Here is a 19,899-nt window from a genome sequence, read left to right as displayed (position 1 = left end):
ACGAGCCACATGGGGGCAAAGTGCTGGAGTAGTGCTCCCCGTCGTCTCTCCCTCCGCTCTGGCAGGGTTCGCGGGTCGTCGATTGGACCTCACTGCTGCATCGGCCCCACCCGTCAGCTCCATCCCTCGCCAATGTCTCTCCTCTCCGTTCTGGCCGGGCTTTTGAGCCAGCCGGGTGACCGCGCTCCAAACCGCTCGACTCAGCCCGCGTCCGCGCGCCCCATGCGTGACCGAGCAAACCATGCCGCGCCTATCCGGTCTCTGCTCCACCTCCTCCACCCTCGTCCACTCGTCCCGCTCACACCGAGTCACGGCACCCGCCATTGACGGGCCGCACGAGCTCCTCTGGACCGATAGGCAAAAACTAACAAACTTGTCCAAATTGGGCCAGCCCATCGCGAGGTCGTGGCCCAACTAAGCCACGTTTTTAAGGTAGTCAGACATCAGCGTCGGATATTTAGTCCCACTTCGCTCGCAGACCAACCAAGAACGCAGCATAAAAGAACAGGCGAAGTGACAGCCATCGAACTACTGAACTACAATGCCTACTCTCACTCTTGTCACTTGGGCCAATTGGGCTGCCGCGGCCTAGTTAGGCTCCCTCCGTGGTCGAGCCCGGCCTAGCTGCTGCTGGCACTTTGGCCCGTGGCAACAATTTTTTTGCCCCCATTTATTTTAAAATAAAAAATTGATTTTTTTTATATATCTGCACTTTGGTGCGGCGGAGGAGCGCGGAGAGGGAGGACGAGGAGGCGCGGCGGGAGAGGAGCCTCCGCGAGGTGGCGGCGGCCATGGTGGTAAAACCCTAGCTGGCGGGGATAGTGGACGGGGGCAATGGTGGAATGAATGCGGAAGCGGAGTGTGTGTGGGGATCCAAATTTAAAGCTGCTTGACGGCGAGAGGTTTAAGCCCAGTGGGGTTTGGGCTGTGAATGGGCATAAAGTGGCATTCATTGACCGGATCTGATGAGCAATCCAGAAAGCCCAACTGATGAAAGCATAAAAAGGGAGTTTCAGCGGTTCAGGATGTGCATGAATTTCAACGAGTTAAACTTCAGTTTCAGAACTTACTCGTACTACTATTCGATACATTGCAAAAAAAAACCCCATAACTTCTTATGCCCAGTACGTAAACCTACAATACAAACTATAAGTTCTTATGACCTCGTGTCTTTTTTTATTGCAACATGTCTCAAAAATAGTTCTAAGTTTTTTAAATTTACTCAACTTCATCTACACTGCCAATTGTGTGTCTCCATTGCCCTTTTCTTTGTTTTATCAAAAAAAATGCCCTTTTCTTTTTTGTGAGGAATAGAGATTTTCTTATTGGATACCTAAATTTCAAAAAAAAGTGCACAATGCACAAAAGGTCATCTACCAGGCTTGTGTATATTTTTCAACCAATATACTATAGCACATGAATTGGTTTCCGAACCATGCTGTATCTGTATATCTCACTTCGGTGTATCTATTGCATTACAATATCTGTAAGAAGCCCAAGCTACAGCAGTAAAGTAATAAAAAAAGACCCAAAAAAAAGTCAAAACTGTATGAAGGCGAGGTACAAGGCACTTGTGCATTGCTGCAGTCTGTCTGAACCTCACTGTATCGAACTGCAAAATGCTGCAGTGACTGAACAAATTGAGACCGTTTGGGTCTTTGGGGGAAAAGAATGAAAGAATCTGCATAGATTGAGTTGTCCCGCTCAGGAAATGTTTTCAAGGTCAGGATACATTGCTGCGGAAGGTTTGATGTGTGATAGCCGTGCTAGGAGCTGCTCTGGGAGCTCGTCGTATGTGTTTGCCTGCAGGTGCAACGCAACAGTCAGAAAACAAGCATTTGGCAGAGAAGTCACTGAACTAGAGCCGGAAAGAAACAAAGATTGTCTATGGGGGTTTCATTTACCTGTATAAGAAACGCCATGTCAACTACCAAGGTGGTAACAACACCAAACACCAAGCCCAGTACCCCATTGGCTACCGCGGATGAACCAATATCTACATCCACCTGCAGAATTGTCACGGTGTAAGAATGTATTCATCATAGGTTTGTAGTCCGTGCATGACCAAAAAGAATGCGACGTTCTACTTGTTCAATCTGAATTCAACTGAACCATGTTCACACATGACCAATAGAATGTATTTCGCTGTTCATCAACTAAAAGAATTTAAATTGGAACTATTATTGATGAAGGGACTTACTTCTAAGTAGTCAGGACCACGCAAATAGCTGCAATCCACGGCTTTCCCCAGTAAGCAAGGTGGGAGAACAGTGACTTAAAGAGCATAACCTAAGTATAGAAGAAAAATCAGCAATAGGAACAAACTTGAAAGAAATCCATAAGTTTATCATTCAATTCTCAAAATTAGTTGAGAAAGTGATAAATAACAATCACGCAAAGAATGTCTGTCATAAGTAAATTTTCAATGTATTCGCACCTGCTCTTGTTTGTAATGTTTATGAACTACTCTGTATGATTTATGAATCAAATACCAATTAGTCATTTAAAAAACATGCAGATTATTGTGCAAGGCACCAATTTATCTTTATTTTCTTTTGTGCTCTGTGCGGTCACGTTTCTGTGAGAAAAGATCCAAGCAGGATAGAAAGAAATGAACATGGAGGGATTTTTAGAACAGGAGCTTACTTGTATGTTTACCAGGAAAGTGAACATTCCCTTATCAGCAGCAACCTACATTAGTAAAGGTTCAGTTGAAATCATCATGTAGCAGAAGCACTGTATTAGTTAGGAGCAGGAACACTAATCTAAATCCATATGCAACAATGGTCTTTTATTTGAAAGGAAAGTTTTGGTTGAACCAACAGTCCTCCGAGACAATGGTATTCTACTATTCCAAGTTTGCATTGCGGTTATAGAAAAAGTGGGCTAAGATAGGAATGTGCCATTAAGCAACCATGACAGGTTTTCTGACCTGAGCCGCAGATCCTTTCCGCCTAGCAACGTGATCAAGATACTTCCCTGCTGATACCTGCAAGTCAAATGACAAAATACTAAACACTTGATTGCCTGCTAGGCTACAAAAAGAAAATAAACCAATTGTGTCACTTGAACGCCTGGACCTTTGATTTGTCATGTGGAAAGGTCTTGCTACGAACTTTAAAGGTCTTGCTATCAGGTACTGCCCAACAGTTACGACTTTTCTCATTTGTATCCTGACGAATAATGCCCGAAAACCAAGACAAATCTATTGGGTCTAAAGGACCACCAAATAGAATGGCAAAGGGGTCAGGTTAAGACATAACTGGGCAACCTATAAAGTCATCAATCAAACTAAAAGAATGGAAATTTGAAAAAAAAATAACCTGAGCTCTTAGCATCACTGTCAGATTTGGTAGGTTCTTCCTGTACATGAATTGCAATGAAACTGTGAAGTGATGAACAACAAAACTTTTGGCAAAGTACAAAAGTAGGGTGAATGTTTTTAGGGCGTGACTGTAAAACAGGTATTCACCTCCAAATCAGCTTCAGGGACTTGATAGTCATCGTCATCTTCCGACTCTTCATCTACCATATCCAAATGTTTGCTATCAGTTTGTTTGGTCTTTGAGTCAGGTTCTTGAAGGTCCAAATAACACAACTAAAATATTTTAGGCTTCTGCACTTAGCTTCACACTAGTGAAAATAACATCAGTTTCGAAAGTACAGACCAACAATTCTGTACTGAAATTTCAGAAAGCATACAGGCAATAGGCAACACGAATTGGCAAATTCAGAGACTGATTGAACACACTACTTCTTGTATGTATTACTTCCGGTACCATTTTTCTGATATATAGTTATACTATATATAAAGCAAACACAGGGAATAGAATAAGCACAATTGGTCGTGCTCAGAATGGCGGCAGAGGCAACTGCTACTATGTGAACAAAAACAGATAAGAGGCAACATGCTATTTATCTAGTGGAAATACAGGCTATTTATCTGAACTACTATTTTTGGTCAGGTACACATTATCACATACACAACTCAAGCTTTTTCTCAGCAAAGATTATATTGTCCATCACCAGAATATTTAGAGAGTAGCTCAATTTATCATATACACAATTCACAAGAAGCTTAATAAGAACAAAGCTAAACACAGAGTAATCTTGTTTAGAACTAAGTTCAAATAAAGTTCAGAGCTAAGTTTAGAGGTCAATAAGTTTCTGAATGTCACTGTTCACATATCTATTAGTCTGAATGTGCTCTAGTCAAGTATGGATGCATTGATTTTAAGGAGACAACAGGGGCAACCCTCAGATAGAGCCACCTTCCTTGCCTCTGCGGCTCCATGAGCAAGGGAAGGACGACAAGAGGCTGAAGAACTCCACGGCAGCATCTTGATGACCCGCATGGCCGTGCCGTTAGCCCACCCGCGGCCACTCGCGCCGCCGCCGTAGCCTGTGTCTCCTGCACGGCGGGTCCGTCGCAGACGAGGCGAAGGGAGCCATGGATGCTGGCGCGGACGAGGCAGAGGGACACTACGGGACCTGGGAGCACGCGACGGGACCCTCCCGGCAGCGGGGACGGCCGCCGCCGCTGTGATCGGGAGTGTAATCCTGGTTCAACTCCTTGGGACGGGCGCCACCACTGTGACCGGGAGCGCAGTCGCTGCCGCGGCCTCCATGTGCTCGGTTGGGGAGCTGAGGGCTGGTGAGAAGGGGTCGGGCTTGGATCTCGTCGGAGACGACGCAGGAGCGGCGCAGCGCGTCGAGGTCCTCCCGCGGACGGATGGTGGACGGCGGCGGCGAATGAACCCTAAAAAGAAAAAAAATATTCATCTTTTTTTAAAAGCAAATATTCATCTAACTATAGTACTTAAATCATACATCCCAACTATACTACTCAAAACATTATTTTTATAATTGTGGATTTACCGTTTTACCCTTGATTAAAAAAATAACTACGAAAAAGGAATTGTCACTCTTTTATTTGAAGTCCTAATCCTCTCAACTTTGGAGGCGTTACGGCGCATATGGGCCCACCGACCATAGACACATCAAACGCCTCTCGATGCCTCCCTCATTGATGCCTCTCAACGCCTTCCCTCATATGAGTCCATCAATCATTGACACAGCTAACGCTTCCTGACGCCTCCCCAACCATAGTAAAAAAAGTTCATATCTTGTGTCGTTTTCTAGTTGGATTCTTATTCAGACTATTGAAGATAAGAGAAAATTATTTGGATTAAGGTTCCTAGCTATTAAGGTTACTTTCAAAAAAGTCCTACATATGCCAAATATAAAATAGAAGAGGTAGACAAACATGAACAGAAACAATTTCCACATTTACGGAGTTAGTTAAGAATGTCAGACGAAACAAATGCGAGAAATTTTGCTTCTTTATTACTAGCTATATATAATATATGCAGTCCGAACAACTGGACGAAAATAGAAAAATATCTTCTCTCAATATGTAAATTGTAGTAAAATATACTGTCCATTCCCCCGTATCATGAAAGCTATATACTAGTATATCCCTGATCATCCGCTACAACGTCTGCCAACAACTTGTACGCCAAGCGGTTTGTGCTACATCACCGAAAAAGATCCCGTGTCTTACTAAAAAGGAAAATGAAAAAAAATGAAAACAAGAAGACGCCCCCTTATAACAATCCACAGAAAAGGTCCAGTTGCAAGCCACAGAAAAAATGTTTATCGTGACGCTTCTGGCAGTCTGCCACTGACAAAAAAAAAAAAAGACAGTTCGCACCACGTAGACGGGTTGTCTACCCCCAAAAGAGCGGCTTTGTCAGCATCCGGCAGCCGAAACCGGAAACCTCCCAGTCCCAGTCCCAGTCCCAGACCTTGCCGGCGGTCGCCGTGGATTCGGCGTCCTCGCTGCCAAAAACTATCTGGGAGCCGAGGTGCGGGCGCGTCCAGTCCGCGTCAGCCGTCAGCCACACGCAAATACACTGCACTGCAAGAGGGGCGGTGTATGTGCCCGGCGCAACTTGGCGCGAGAATAATAGAAAAATGGCCACCACCACAGCTGGTGACCACTGCCAAGCGAAAGGAACCGGAGCGATGTGCTTATAATGACAGCCGAACAGAGCCATCTCAGCCACCTCGACCTCGGAGAGAGCTAAACTGACGGGAAGAAGAGCATTAGCGTGAGCACACACATTGCTCGCCTGGTTTGCTGGCTTGGAGGTTGACGACGAGGCATGGCGGCCTGCTTCTTACCAGCATCCATGGCAAGTCAGGTGCAGCGGATGCTGCCGTCCTCGTCCTCGCTGCGGCCGCTGCCGGTCATCAACCTTGCCAGGCTCAGCAAGGACCCTGCCACACGGGCGCTCGCCATCCAGGACATTGCGCGGGCGTGCCGTGAGCAAGGGTGCTTCCAGGTCAGTTCGTGCTGCTGTGTGCTGCTTGTCTGTTGCTCTGTCTATCATCCCAACACTTGTTCGCTGGTCTGCACTGCGTGATCAGTTAAAACAAGTGTCAGACATGGGTATTCTCGAAAAAAAAAAATACAAAGACACACATGTCTTGTGTGTTCTTTAAAAGAAAGTTAAAACAAGCGTTGCAATACACATGCAGCTCATGCTGTGACCCAGGCTGACCAGTTTTACTTATTAAGATGGAATTTTGAAGTGTCACGTTACCAGTGATCGAGTGAACAGACCACGTGCATGCAAACCCAATTCTGATCTGATGCTTCAGTGCCAATGCTGATCGATACCGCTGTGCTGACGATTGACAGGTGGTGAACCACGGTGTCAGCAAGAACGTCATGGCAGGCGCATTCGAGGCCGCCTCGGAGTTTTTCCAGCTCTCGCCAGAGCACAAGGAGCTGTTTGCATCAACCGACATCCGAAGGCCTGTCAGGTACGACACGAGCTCAAGGGACGGGATCAGCAAGGCCAGGTCGTTCCTGAAGCACTACGCCAACCCTCTGGAAGACTGGGTCGAATACTGGCCACTGCACCCTCCATCATACAGGTAATTAACCTGCAAAAAAACCTGCACACATTGTTACACAGATGAATAGATAGGTCTTAGTTTTCCATCAGCTATCCTAACTTCTGTCATTTTTTTTGTTGTCTAAAATGATTGACAGGAAGAAGATGGGGGACTATGCAGTTGAAATACAGAGAGTGTCAATGCAGCTCATGGACGCTATCCTGCAAGGTTTAGGGCTAAGGCCATTGTACATGCAAGAAAAACTTGAAAAGGGAGTGCAGTTCCTGGCCCTGAACAACTACCCACAGTTCTCACATCGAGGTGACAAGGTCGGATTGGCTGCTCATTCCGACTATGGTTTCCTCACAATCCTGCTGCAGAGCTACCCAGGGCTCGAAGTGATGCCCCACGACCGTGACACCTGGACGGCTGTCCCCGCGATCCCTGGGGCCCTCCACGTCCATGTCGGGGACCACCTAGAAGTCTTGAGCAATGGTCGTCTCATGTCCCTTGTCCACAGAGCCATTCTCAATCCTGACGAAGCAAGAATTTCCATTGCCAGCATCCATGGCCTCTCAATGGATGAGAAGGTCTGCTGCGCTGAGCAGCTGGTCGATGAGGTGAACCCAGCAATGTACAGGGAAAGCAGCTTCCACGACTTCCTCGAGTTCCTACCGTCAAATATCAACAATTATAAGAGGTATGTTGAGAGCCTCAAGATCGACAGAGCTTAGAAGGAAAACTGGTTCCGCCACACCAGAACATAGATAAATGGCATTCTTCAAATCAATATATCTGTCAGGTGGGGGATGCTCTCCCCTCCTGTCAAATTATCAAAAAAAATGGCATTCTTCAGATAAGAATGGAAAGCTAGATGAAACAAAAAAAAAAAAATGGATGTCTTTCAAATGGGTATTGTGATGGCAAGAGGAATCTATATGGCTTGCAGCACTGCTACATGCAGCCAGTTCCTATTGGAAGATACAGATTCATATAGACATAGCAAACACTTTGGCTCTACAATATATATTCGGCAGAGCAGATCTCTCCAAGTGATATCTGGCTGATGCTTCTCTGGAAGTTAAAGAGTCTAGTCCTACATTCTTAGTACTAAAATGGTCATTTAGTTATGTCTAAATGGTGGAGAGCCAGACTATTTACTGTTGTGTTGTACCATATGTGTATCTCTTATTATTACTACTAGTCTACTACAGTATCTGCAGTGTATATGCAGTCAATAATCGCTGCAGGTAACTTAGGTAAGGTAAGGTAATGTATCAGTAGAGCTGCACCCGCGCTCAGCCTGGGTGCATCAGGCTGGACAGAGGTGGGTTCCCTTTTTCCCCCCTTTTTGTTTCTTTGGGGAAATGCATCGTAGCTGTATGTCTCTTTCACTAAAAGGAGGACCTAGGGAACCTTGCTAGGTTTTTCAGGTTGTTTGGTCCTACACTATGTGTTTATCAATCTTGTATCAGTTAAATGAATAATAAAGTGTAATAATTATTGCATGAGATTTGCTGCCCACCATATGTCCATATCATCATATCATAAATTGCAAAGATTTTTCAGTTACCTGGAAAAACAAAAGAGAACTATGTGGAGACCCATGAAAAGATTGATCAGCGTGATTGAGGACACGACCCAAGTGTGTGTGCTTGTCGTTCCAGTCAGCGGTATTGGCCGACAGAGCAAAAGTGGTAGATGTAAACCTAGAAATAAAGGAGGTGGACAATGCAAAGAGAAAGAGAAGTACACTGACACAAGGCACATATAGAATAGAAGGGTCATTTTCATGCAGTCCCTATTAGTCAATAATTCAAGACGACAGAGGTGTCTGCTTCAGCTGCGGAAATTCAACAAAAGCTGCTATGTTGCAGCTACAGAAAAAAAGGACAGCAAATGATCCTGAAGGCACATGAAAGTTCCAATTGAATGACAACCAAATCCACATGACACCACATCTTCTCTTGGTTGAAAATGAAGAGAGGACTGATGAACTGTTGATTTTATTTTTCAGATCCAGGATAAGCCCAGTATCTGTTGAAAGAGATTGTCAGCTTATGGGGAGTTGGGACACCAGTTAACTATAATACTACTGGAATGGAATCAATTCCTGTGTAGTTGACTGCAAAGTGCGTTTGTCAATGGCAGGTGGGGACCATGACAAAGTCGCATGTGACGTCTCATGGCACTGGAAACTAAACCACTCGCTGAAAAAAAAGGGACAACAAAACGGAGTAACTTACTCCCTCATCCCATATTAACGTCCCCCGTATGTTAAATGATGTTTTAGAATCTTTCATGGAAACCAAACGCTAAAGTCAAAAGACCGAGATGTATTGAGAAAGAAAAGTATATTAGAAAAAGGAAAGGATGCAATGGAAAGTGAGAAGGTCAAATATTTTAGAAAAAAATGGATACTAACTAGTTTGAGACGGATGGAGTAGCGTAAAACCAGGAAGGTCAAAATGAAAGACAAGGAGGCAGCACTGAAACCAAAATTCGTTTGGGGTACCTTTTTGGAACTTCTCAAATTTCCTTCACTAGATAAGGGCAATAAGAGCATACCCAACACGGGCTAACAAAGATGGTGGTCTCAGATAAAAGTTGCTGCCATGTTAGATGTTGAAAACTTGAGACTATCAAGTTCCTAACGCAAACTAACACTTCCACTCTTTTACGGTCCCACGAGTCTGTACTTGTAGCAGACAATTTCCTTCAGCTTTTGTGCCTAAAGTAGACTACCCCAGACAAGATTCACCCCAAACCACCGGTCTGTATTTCACAACGCAAGCCACAGCTAGTGCTTCTGCATTTCATCAGACCAAGTTGTAGGTGCTCCTGCAGGCTGCTTTGCGCAGCTGGGACTACTATACAGCGTGTCGCGTTGGGGTGGCCTAACAACAACTAAATTCTAACCTAGTCAGCGAAAATCAAGGGACCCCAAAAAGTCTAAGGGCAAGTATATCGCTATATCACAGCAGTCTTATACATGCCGTGCTACTTAGGATTTTTGCTAATATGAAGTGAAGAGAGTTAAGAGAGAAAAAGGTCGTGGACATTAAAAAAAAGAAAAAGATCGTTGTTTCACGAAACCACCATCTCATGAGTTAAAATTTAGGATTATAAGAAAACTATTGTACCATCGTAGGAGTTGCTGGTGCAACTTACAACTTTAACTTTTTACCTGTGAGTTACTGTAAGACAACTAGCAACTTAAAAGACAATTATGATACATGTTGTCTGTTAATAAGTGTCTTAAATTAACGTGGCATTATATAAGACTCCTACAAGACAAAAAGACTCCGAATTGACAACAGAACCAACATTTCTGTGGCACTAAAGCGTATTTTCTTTCTTTTTTTCTAAAGAGAAAAGAAAGGTCTCTTTTTAGCACACGTGGGCCACGGCGTGTGGCAACGTGGCCGTCTGCAACTCGTCGAGACGACTCCGCTAATCTGCAACTGCAACCGCAACGAGCGAGGAGAAAGTTGGATCACGAACTACAACCCTGAATGGCGGAACCGGAGCACAGATTCCTAAGGAACGGAGAAACCCTAGGGCCAAATCAATCACCGGCGCAAGCACAATCAACCATGGCATATTGCACCCCAGAGCAGAGCTCACGTCTGCACCAGCAATACTGACGAAGGAAATGGCGAGGAGAAGCAGCAGGCGGAAGAAGAAGAAGGGCGGACTGGCCGAGGGCTGAGGCTGACTGACCTTCGCTGCCAGTACGCCGAGTCGACCAGTCTGCCCCCATGCAGGCAGGCAGAGACCGCTATCGCCACTCCCACTCCTGAGCAGGGGCAGGGGCAGGGGCAGGGCGCTGGAATCTGGGAGTGGGAGTGGGGTGGAGACGCGGAGTGGATGCGCGCGCGGTGGCCCGGCGGTGCCGCCCAAAACGCTCGGAGCGTCAACGCGGACGTGTCGAGGAGGAGACGGGGGCCGGAGGGAAGTGGGGGGCCGGAGGGAAGGGCCGGCGTGCGGGGGCGCGGACACGTGGTGCACGGGTGGGTCCGTGGGTGTCGGGTGGGCAGCCCTCACTACACTCGCCGCGCGACGACGACGGAATAACACGCGTCTGGTCTCGCGCCTGTTTTTTTTTTTTTTTCTTTTCTCCTCTCGACTGACTGTTGCTGATCCAGACTCCAGAGAGCAGGGAGGGACAGTGCATCTCGCCTGCCGAACGTCCCAAAGCAAAGCAGCCAATGAGTGATAGGACGCAGGGCCGCAGGGCAAGTTATGCCCCGGCCTCCAGCTGTCTTGGAGTTGGAGGGAAGGGGCGGAAAGGGTTTGGTTTTGGTTTGATTTCTGTTTTTTTTTTCGTCTCGTCTCAGCTCGTCACGACCCGGTTTAAAGATGAGATAGGACGAGATCGGTTTTTTATATGTGATCGTTCAGTTTTTACGACGTGTGATCATCTATAATTCTATATATTGTGTGTGTATGGTTAAGAAGATAGATTTATTTTAGGAGGCCGTTTCGATCCTTTTATTTTGAAGAAATTAGAATATATTTAATGGATTAAGCTATTTAGTTTAGAATTTAATATTCTATAACTTTTACAAACTCACAAATAAGACTATCTTAAATTCATAGGGTGGGAGATAAAAATTAATTCTATAGATCACTATGTTATATTTTTACTCTACAACTTATAGCATGCTCTTCAACTCACTTTTCTATCGTAGAAATGCAACATATAAGTATCGTGGATTATTTACTACTGGCTGGTTTGGCTGGTTTGGTGTGAGAGAAAAATATCATTCCAGCTTATAATCCACGATCGTTTACGACCGTATAATCCCAGCCGAACAGGATGTAACTTGTTAGATATTTTTCGTCAAAAAAAAAACTTGTTAGATATTTGATTGTCCACGTCATCAATAACCGATGATGGGACCCATCAACTACCATTTCTTCTTCGGTCCACCACTGTAGCCTAGGAATTTTTCACATGGTAGCTGAGGATGCACAAATCGATTATAGAGTGATCAGTCGCTAGCGACGGGGATTTATATATTTCTGTTTGGTTCGCCGTTTTCATCCCACCATCGATTCACAGTGCGAATTGTTAGCGTTGTTTTGCGTTTGGATGGGCCCTGTGGTAACAGATTACAGCGCGAACTGATCCAGCCCAATACAACTCCGTTCCCCCTCCCCCTCCCCGCGTTATCCGCTTGCGGAGTCTGACGAAAATCAGCGCCGCCACCCCAGTACTCGCCCCCGCGTGCTCTGAGCCGTTTCTGTTACCACAGGGCCGCATCCGCCTCCATGCCCGCACCCGCGCTCAAGTCCTCCAAGGCGAGACCAGCACCCGCCGCCGCGCCAACCACTCCCCGCTTGCTCGGCTCCTGCCGGGGCACCGGCCAAGGTTCCGTGGCGACAACGGCCGCGCGCCTGCGACCGTGCTAGAGGCGCCTACTGCAGTTCGCGACACCGATTGAAGACCAAACCCGACCATGGCCCTCGCCCTCGCGCCAGCCAAGCAGAAGGAGTCTGAGGTCGTCGTCATCATTGAAGGACATGAAGAAGAACAGTGCTGTGATGCTAAGGTAAGGGAAAGCACTCCAACCCGAACCAAACAAATCGTCTTTTCGGTTCCCTGCAATGGCTAACGCCGGTAGTTGATTGTATTGCCGCCCCTGCACCCACCACGGAACCAAACAGCACCTTAATTAGCTATCTCGGTGTATTACCGTTGGAGCGTCCTAAGTATTTCCATGGCTCAACTCAGGCGGCTAGGTAGCAAATTTGGGAAGCAGATAGGACGTGCCTAAGCTTGGGTCGTCCTCGATTTTCATATTTGAATCCAAGTATTCAACTATGGATGGCTAAAATTTCTCATCGGAATTTTTGCGGAATTTGTTATGGTTGTGGCTTGTGATGCGTCACATTTTCTATGGATATGTTTAGGATATGTTTGGAACTCTTGCCACTTCGCCATGCCTGGCTTGGATAGGCTAAGCTAGGCTGTCAAAGCAAGGCAAGAAAGGCCTCTAGCATTTGGTCTGTGTGTTCGGTACAGTAGCGTAGAGGCTGCTACCACCGTCCGTCTTTAATTCCTTTTTTTAAGCTTTGAGTTGGCAGCGAACCTTGTCGGTGCGGGAGAGCCAGTTTGGCTTGCGCTCAGTGCAGGAGAGCTGATTTGGCTCGCCCCACCAGGCAAAGAAAACCTTGTTGAGACAAGCAGATTGTTGAGCAAAGTAAGGTTTTTGCTTACTACCAAATGGATAAGCTTGCCGAGCAAGCCATTGGTTAATTATGGGCATGACTCAGATGGTTCTGAATTGAGTATTTGGAACAAAAAATTAGGATAATCCATATCCTCCCTTCTATGTATGGTTCCATCTTTCTGAGAGATAAGATATACCATAGTACACTTAGTGTCTTTTAAGAATGTGCAAAGCTTGTCTAATCGACTAAATTTGATCGTCGCTTTCCAAAACAATATGCACCTTCTAGCAAGGCTCTCATATCCTAAAGTTACTTTTGAGAGATCTTCTATAACTACTTATGGGAGAGAAGAAATAGGAGATCTGGTGGAGATGTTTAGCTACTTTCAAGGAGACATGAAACCTGCATTGAAATGCCATTTATTCAGTTGGATAGGGACAAGCGGAGAGCGGACACGACCTGCTATGAAGCTTCTATTCGAATCACAGGAAGCATTCCAGCAAAAGTTTATTAAATTATAAAACCAACTATATTGGCGATGGCGGCGCGGTGCCCACTCGCGCCTCCTCCTTGCTCGGCACGCAGGCGAGGGGGGCTGGGGGAGCTTCGGAAGCAAACCGCCGCCGGTGACTGAAACCCACACACGAGCCTGCTCGCGGTCCGGGGAGCCAGCGAAGAACAGCGTCCTTTGTTTTCAAACCAACGCTACAAGTGGCGCGGTTTCATTTCGCCGGCTCCACCCATCTCTCCGCGCCCCTGGTGGATGCCACTGCCTCATCGCACTCCGATTCGTCCCACCTGCCCCTCCCATCCCATTTTGATTTCGTGTCCACTGTTGTGCGAGAATCGAGATGAGTTCTGTTAATTCTGCAAGTTTTGTGTCCAATTTAGCCGAGAAATCGTCGTCTCTGTCCCATGGCCTGTAAATCGAGGCTTATTAGGAGCAGCAGCTATTAGGATCTGAAGCTTTGTCAATTTCTCAGCAACTGTGTTCCGCCGCGTCTCTTACGAAAACCTAATCGATATCATCTTCTTTTTTACTCTGTTTGTGTGGTTTAGTTATGTTTTCACTTGTAACTTGTGAGTTGCAGCCTGGTGTCTACGGATTATTTGTCCTAGGTTGTTGTTTTTGGATTATTTGTTAAAAGTAGCATTTGCACGCATCCTGTACATCTGTAATGTGAAAATGAGCAAAAGCTTATCCACAGGTCCACACAATTACTACAATGATATGGAAAAATAGGTGGATCAGTGGCATATAAACTGCAGTCTCTTTAGATACCCTTGCCCCTTCATGTACCTGTCCATGAATGCCTGCATAACAGAGTTAAATATTCATGCCAAGACATGAGTATTCAGAAATTGCTGTTGTGGTGCTGAATTATTACTCATGACCAGTAACAATCATTTTAGAGCACATGCATGAAGGTATGAAAGCTTAGTAGTCCTAGAGTTGAAAGTCCAATCTATTCCACATGCATGAAGGTATGAAATGGGAGTTACATATCACATTATAGTGTAATTACAAGGGCTTCAACTTCAGTAATGTCGAACACTTTATGCAGGCTTCTGATTCGCGACCTCCCATTTGCTTTAAGGGAATGGAATTCCGATTGCTCACCAGCCAACTCAAAAGAACAAAGTAAGTAATTGACATGCTCAATATATAAAAATATTTTACACTGAGTCATCTAAGCCATTTTCACATCCACTCCAAATTACCAATGATGCCTTTTGTGCCTAAAGGTTGTGGTCTTGTGGATAATGGCCAAAGATGATTACACATGCGAATTTGCAATGCTTCATGTAAAACTGGAAATGGACACCAGTAGCCACAGACAGGGCTTTATTGAAGATTACATGAACGCTTCAGGTTTTCAACTTTCAACATGTGTCGATAATCCTTAGCTTGATCTGCCTTCTCAAATACCATAACACCAGTTATCCTGCATGATTGGATGATTTTAAATTGTATACCAGAACTACATTATGACGAGTTTAATACCTCTTTATCAAAGCAATAAGAACATAGAAGTTTACACTTTCAGCATTAGTCTGAACTCTAAAGTAGACAGATATGAACTGTAGTAGACATGGGATGACGTCTTACCACCTTTTGGACTTGTAGTGAAGGTTGTACCCTATTTATGGCTGTAGTCCTTACATTCTGAGGCTTTCAAGAAAATTCATGTGCTTGTTCATATTAGCAGTGAGATGGTCGAGGAAGTCACTGAAGCTGCTCTCTTTGTATTTTGGGGGATTTTGTTCATCCACAAGCTCCTTGGCACACGCGACCTTCTCATGTAGTTCAAAACCATGAATGCTTGCTATAGAAATCCTTGATTCTTCAGGATTCAAAACAGCACGGTGCATAGCTGTTTTGATTTTCCCATTGCTCAGGACTTCCATGTGGTCTCCTACATGGACATGCAATGCACGCGGAAGTTGCTGGACTGTTTTCCAGCTGTTGCTGCTGCGGTCAACAACTTCAAGTCCCCGACAACTTGTGAGCAAGATGGTAAGAAATCCATAATCTGAGTGTGGAGCCAGCCCTATAGTCATGGCATCTTGTGGTGCTTTAGGGTAGCAGTTCACTGACAACAGTTGTGAGCCTTCCTGAAATTTCTCATTCAGGTATTCCTTACCCAATCCTAGGCCTTCTAGTATTGCTTCCATCAGTTGCAAAGCCACCCTCCTTACTTCAACAGCATACTTTCCCATGTATTCCCTGATTTAAGTAAACAAAGAGGGGTCATGTCAGTTCTTACAAACATGTACAGCCCACTGTGTAGTTCAGGTTTGTAGGAGATTTTTTGGAGAAATTTTTTTTGTTACCTGTAGATTGGTGGTTTCTCTGGCCAATATTGAATCCAGTCACTGAGTGGATGGGCATAATGCTTTAGGAATGCCCGTGACATGCTAATGCTATCTTTTGAGCTGGTGTCATATCTAACAGGTTGGCGGAGGTCCTCTGATGCAAACTCTTCCTTTGTCTCACTTGGTAGTTTGAAGAAATCTGAAGCTGCTTCAACAGCACAATCCATGACAGATTGACTGATCCCATGGTTTATAACCTGCAAAAATGGAGCAATAAGCAGAAGTTTGGACAGGGAAGTAAGTTTTCTTTGTTCCCTTGTAGTTGAGGATCTCACAAGGGTGTATGGAGAGTCACCAACTTAAGTTATCTTAAAGCAAAATTTGGCGAGCCCCTCTTGGCTGGAATGCTCATAGCACCTAGAAAACTGAGAACATGACACCACAGAAGGGACGATTTACAAGTTGCTATTCATAAGTACTGAAATGACCTTCCATGTGAGTGGAATTCCCTATGACCCTATGGAAGTTTTAGCCATTGTGATGAAAACTGAAGGGCAATATGGGAACTGAATTCCTTCTCAAGTTCTTGTTTATTGTCAGTTTCCATGCAACTGAATAATGTGGAGGTGGTCATCTTCATCTTCCAGCACCTTACAATACCAGTAAAACTAACTGGCTCACCAAGACAATTGCATGGTTTGGTCAAAAGTTCTACATATACTCCAAATTTCAGCCAACTTAAACTGTAGACTCTTCATTTTGAGAGCCATAAGTGGGAATGTAGTTCATCAAACATGCAGTTGAATAAAGACAGATTGCTCATATCATAACCATGTTAACAACGAGATGCTATCAGAGCTAGCTTCTGGGTTTCATAGAAGGTATGTCGTCAAAGCATCTTAGGCTGAAGTATTTTATCTTCTGAAGTTTTTGCCACGGACAAGTCAGCTTCCTCGGTCCACTCTAGCAGTCAGCAGAGGTCACAAATGGTGATATTAAATATCAGTCAGATAAAGGAAAAAGTCAAAGGAAAGAGGAAGGAAAGGACAAAATGGAAAGGAATGAACTATACCAGTGTGTTCCTAAGCAACATACCTGGAAGTGCCCAAGATCATGGCATGCTTTGGCGATTTGGTTGATCACACCAGATCGTGTCACAGAATCAAGGCTGAGGTACCCAAGGTTGATCACCGGCGTTGGCGAGAGGTGCAAGTCCTGAGACACGAGCTGCTCCTGAGCAACAGTCCTTGACAAGTCAGACATGTTGGCTGACGAACGGCAGCACTGGAGGCAGAAGTCAGGCAGCTACTATTCAGAATCAGAATATGGAAGGACCGTTGTGACTCAATCTACTTATAGGGTCCTGAAATTCGTCCGAGGTATGCGATTTTTGCTTCTTGTAGTGCTTGCGACTAAGGAACGAGAGTACAAAAGTGAACATACACCTGGACTGCGCTTGCTCCAAAGGAGACGTCAAGGCATATGCACATAACGTCCATGCATTCATTTGTCAGTATTCCTGTCCAGGAGACGGTCCTGGGCTGGCACTGCATGGGTGCGTCTGCCCTGGTCCTGGTGCCGTCCACCATGCAAGTAAATGTATCATATTCATTCTGTGGTTCCAGGCTTCTCACTCAGCCGCTTTCTTCAGTTCTCCATGTCTCATTGACGTCGTGGCGGCTCACAACTGGTGTTTTCTTATGACCCAAGGTTACGCGGATAATATTGTCTGGAGAGACGACTTGTTTCACTGATGTTGCTGCTGCCCAGGGGGGGGTCTCATATGGGCATAATGCTGAAAGATTAGTCAGTTATAAATGGTGCAGTGGCTGGGTCCCAAAAAGGCTGCTTTTGGTGGTTTTCTCATGCTGCGTGCTCACTGCGAGGGTAGCATGGTGGATGATCTCCAGCCACAGGAGATGTCGGACGACGACGGCAGCATGGTGGATATGGATGATCTCCAGCCGCACAGAGCAGTCGGACAACCGTGGTAGTATATGGTGGGTGATCTCCAGCTCAGCGGTTTTTGTGCTGACGCCTGTCTAGATTCAGGGTATACGTGTTCTGTGTGCTGACACTCAACAGATCAAGAGAGCTGCCAGTGGAACCTTTCGTTTGAACCTGCTCCCATGGTGAAGATAGACCAAGTTGCAGTACATTAGTGCAACTGCAACGTTGCTTACATTTCAGATACTCTATGGCCTCTAGCTCTGTCGGCACTGCTAGTTTGGAATGGCGTGGATGAGTCATGAGCATTGCTTGTTTGCTACCCTGTCACTAAGCTTGTTAGTTATTATTTCAGAAGATGTCAACAAGGACCCCTTGTTCACAGAAGGTTCAGGCTTTCGAGTTTCTGAGCAGGCCCGGTGAGGCAGTTGTCCCTGCTATGATCGCCCGATCGAGATAACCAACGACCGAGATCTGGTGCAGACTTTTCTTTGCGTATTCTCTCTTCCTGGACACTTGCGTGTATGTATCTGCAACGTTTGGTATGGGTATGGCATCGGTACAGTTTCCAGAGCGACACAGCAGTAGTAGAATAGTGACATCGGTGGGTAGCATGCAGCAGATATTTTGCTTCTCTGTGTGTCGGCAATTCGGCATTCGTTTGGGAAACTTGTTTGTTGTCCACTGTCCTGAACTCCTGACGCAGTTGCTTATTGCTGCCGCGCCTAGATTATATATATGGATAATATATAACGTAATGCCTGCATCTTCTGCAGTTCTCTGTTCCATTTATAGTCCTTTGGATCCTCTTTCGTTTTCCTTTGTTTTCTTAGCGCTTATTTACAATCGTTTCAGTAATTTGTTGGCTCTTTCCAAGGAGGAGAGATGGACACCTATATATAAGTAAGAACAGAAAAGACAAGATGCCAAGGATAGCTACTTATAACACACAAAAATGAACGAAGCTCAGCTCATTCCGTAGTCGAGTCAGTCTACTTTCCTCGTGCGGTTGCTAGAGGTTACAAGCGTTCTACTAAAAGGGAAATGTAGCATGAGGTTGCATTTGTATAGAAGCTGACATGTGGCCAAGTGGTTAGTGTTATGAGTTTTGCAGCAAGTCTGTTAGGGTTCAAGACAACAATTTTAGGGCCCATTGGAACGCAGAAATTTTGCAAGAATCATACATAAATTTCACAAAAAAACATTTTATTTTTACAGCAAAAACACAGGAAACAAAAAAAAAACTTGCTTTTCGAAAAAGGTCTTGGATTACAAGTAGGGATGTAGGTCCCAACCACTCCTCTACCATAAATTCTCCATTGTTATAACTAATTACAGTGTGAATAGTATGTATTTTGGAGGCATTTGTGCATAGGATGCGTGTGTGTGGTATGTGTTGAATGTGTATTTTTTTGGCCTGTTTGGGAGGCACTTTTCAATTCCTGCATTTTTTTGTAAAATTAAACTAATTACTATAAAATTGTTGTATGATTTCTATGAAATTATTGCATTTCAAGCAGGCTATATTAAAAAAAACTATGGAGGCTTGTGTGCATGTTTTGTTTTCTAATTTTATTTCCCTTTTTTCATTCCAACATCTATAGCTAATCATGTTTATTGGATTGTAGCCTTGTGTGTGTATATATATACTACCTTGTAGCTGGCTACAAAATAACTTATTTTGTAGCCACTTTGAGTTACGATAATTACTATGTTAATTTATGAGATTATAGTAACTCCTTGCTAAGTGGTTTACTATAACGTTATGGTAAATATCCCCATGTGTTATAGTAACCCAACTATTGTAAATATGTATTAACATTATCGTAAATTAGTGTATAAAATTATCGTAAATGGAGGTGGCCACAGAATAACTTATTTTGTAGTTAGCTACTGAGTATACTCTCCCCTCTCTCTCTCTCTCTCTCTCTCTCTCTCTCTCTCTCTATATATATATATATATATATATATATATATATATATAGGTTGATACTTTTTAAACTTGATTGATCCAACAATATACGCAACATAACTTAATATTTTGGTAAA

General features: G+C 44.7%; 3 protein-coding genes and 1 long non-coding RNA gene across 7 annotated transcripts; 2 read left to right on the top strand and 2 right to left on the bottom strand.

Moving 5' to 3' along the window:
• Positions 1 to 1,506: 1,506 nt before the first annotated feature.
• On the bottom strand, positions 1,507 to 7,206 carry LOC136492708 (protein ENHANCED DISEASE RESISTANCE 2-like). 4 transcript variants are annotated; one of them, XR_010768166.1, is made up of 11 exons: positions 6,609 to 7,206; positions 6,187 to 6,420; positions 4,256 to 4,759; positions 3,473 to 3,525; positions 3,324 to 3,363; positions 3,081 to 3,214; positions 2,933 to 2,989; positions 2,647 to 2,691; positions 2,201 to 2,289; positions 1,905 to 2,006; positions 1,507 to 1,803 (listed from the first exon to the last, which is right to left on the bottom strand). XR_010768166.1 is itself a non-coding variant. In XM_066488707.1 (10 exons), exons 3-9 carry the CDS (start codon positions 4,353 to 4,355, stop codon positions 2,203 to 2,205), a joined length of 516 nt encoding a protein of 171 aa, XP_066344804.1. In that variant the 5' UTR covers positions 4,356 to 4,759; positions 6,187 to 6,420; positions 6,609 to 7,206; the 3' UTR covers positions 1,814 to 2,006; positions 2,201 to 2,202. The 4 variants fall into 4 exon arrangements, 1 of the variants encoding a protein (XP_066344804.1); XR_010768167.1 differs by lacking the exons at positions 6,187 to 6,420; positions 6,609 to 7,206 and adding an exon at positions 6,126 to 6,180; XM_066488707.1 differs by lacking the exon at positions 1,507 to 1,803 and having other exon boundaries at positions 1,814 to 2,006.
• On the top strand, positions 5,202 to 8,467 carry LOC136492707 (2-oxoglutarate-dependent dioxygenase 21, chloroplastic-like). The gene is made up of 3 exons (XM_066488706.1): positions 5,202 to 6,347; positions 6,707 to 6,945; positions 7,064 to 8,467. The coding sequence occupies exons 1-3, from the start codon at positions 6,168 to 6,170 to the stop codon at positions 7,638 to 7,640; spliced, it is 996 nt and encodes a 331-aa protein (XP_066344803.1). The 5' UTR covers positions 5,202 to 6,167; the 3' UTR covers positions 7,641 to 8,467.
• Positions 8,468 to 12,012: 3,545 nt separating this feature from the next.
• Positions 12,013 to 14,941, top strand: LOC136492706 (uncharacterized). Its single transcript, XR_010768165.1, has 3 exons — positions 12,013 to 12,464; positions 14,652 to 14,728; positions 14,833 to 14,941. It is a non-coding gene; the product is annotated as an uncharacterized lncRNA (long non-coding RNA).
• Positions 13,979 to 18,605, bottom strand: LOC136492705 (flavanone 3-dioxygenase 3-like). Its single transcript, XM_066488704.1, has 3 exons — positions 16,999 to 18,605; positions 15,922 to 16,160; positions 13,979 to 15,814 (listed from the first exon to the last, which is right to left on the bottom strand). Exons 1-3 carry the CDS (start codon positions 17,164 to 17,166, stop codon positions 15,247 to 15,249), a joined length of 975 nt encoding a protein of 324 aa, XP_066344801.1. The 5' UTR covers positions 17,167 to 18,605; the 3' UTR covers positions 13,979 to 15,246.
• Positions 18,606 to 19,899: the final 1,294 nt, after the last annotated feature.

Source organism: Miscanthus floridulus, chromosome 11 (genome assembly GCF_019320115.1).
Source record: "Miscanthus floridulus cultivar M001 chromosome 11, ASM1932011v1, whole genome shotgun sequence".
Taxonomy (NCBI): Eukaryota; Viridiplantae; Streptophyta; class Magnoliopsida; order Poales; family Poaceae; genus Miscanthus; species Miscanthus floridulus.
This window is presented reverse-complemented; position numbering and strand designations above follow the sequence as displayed.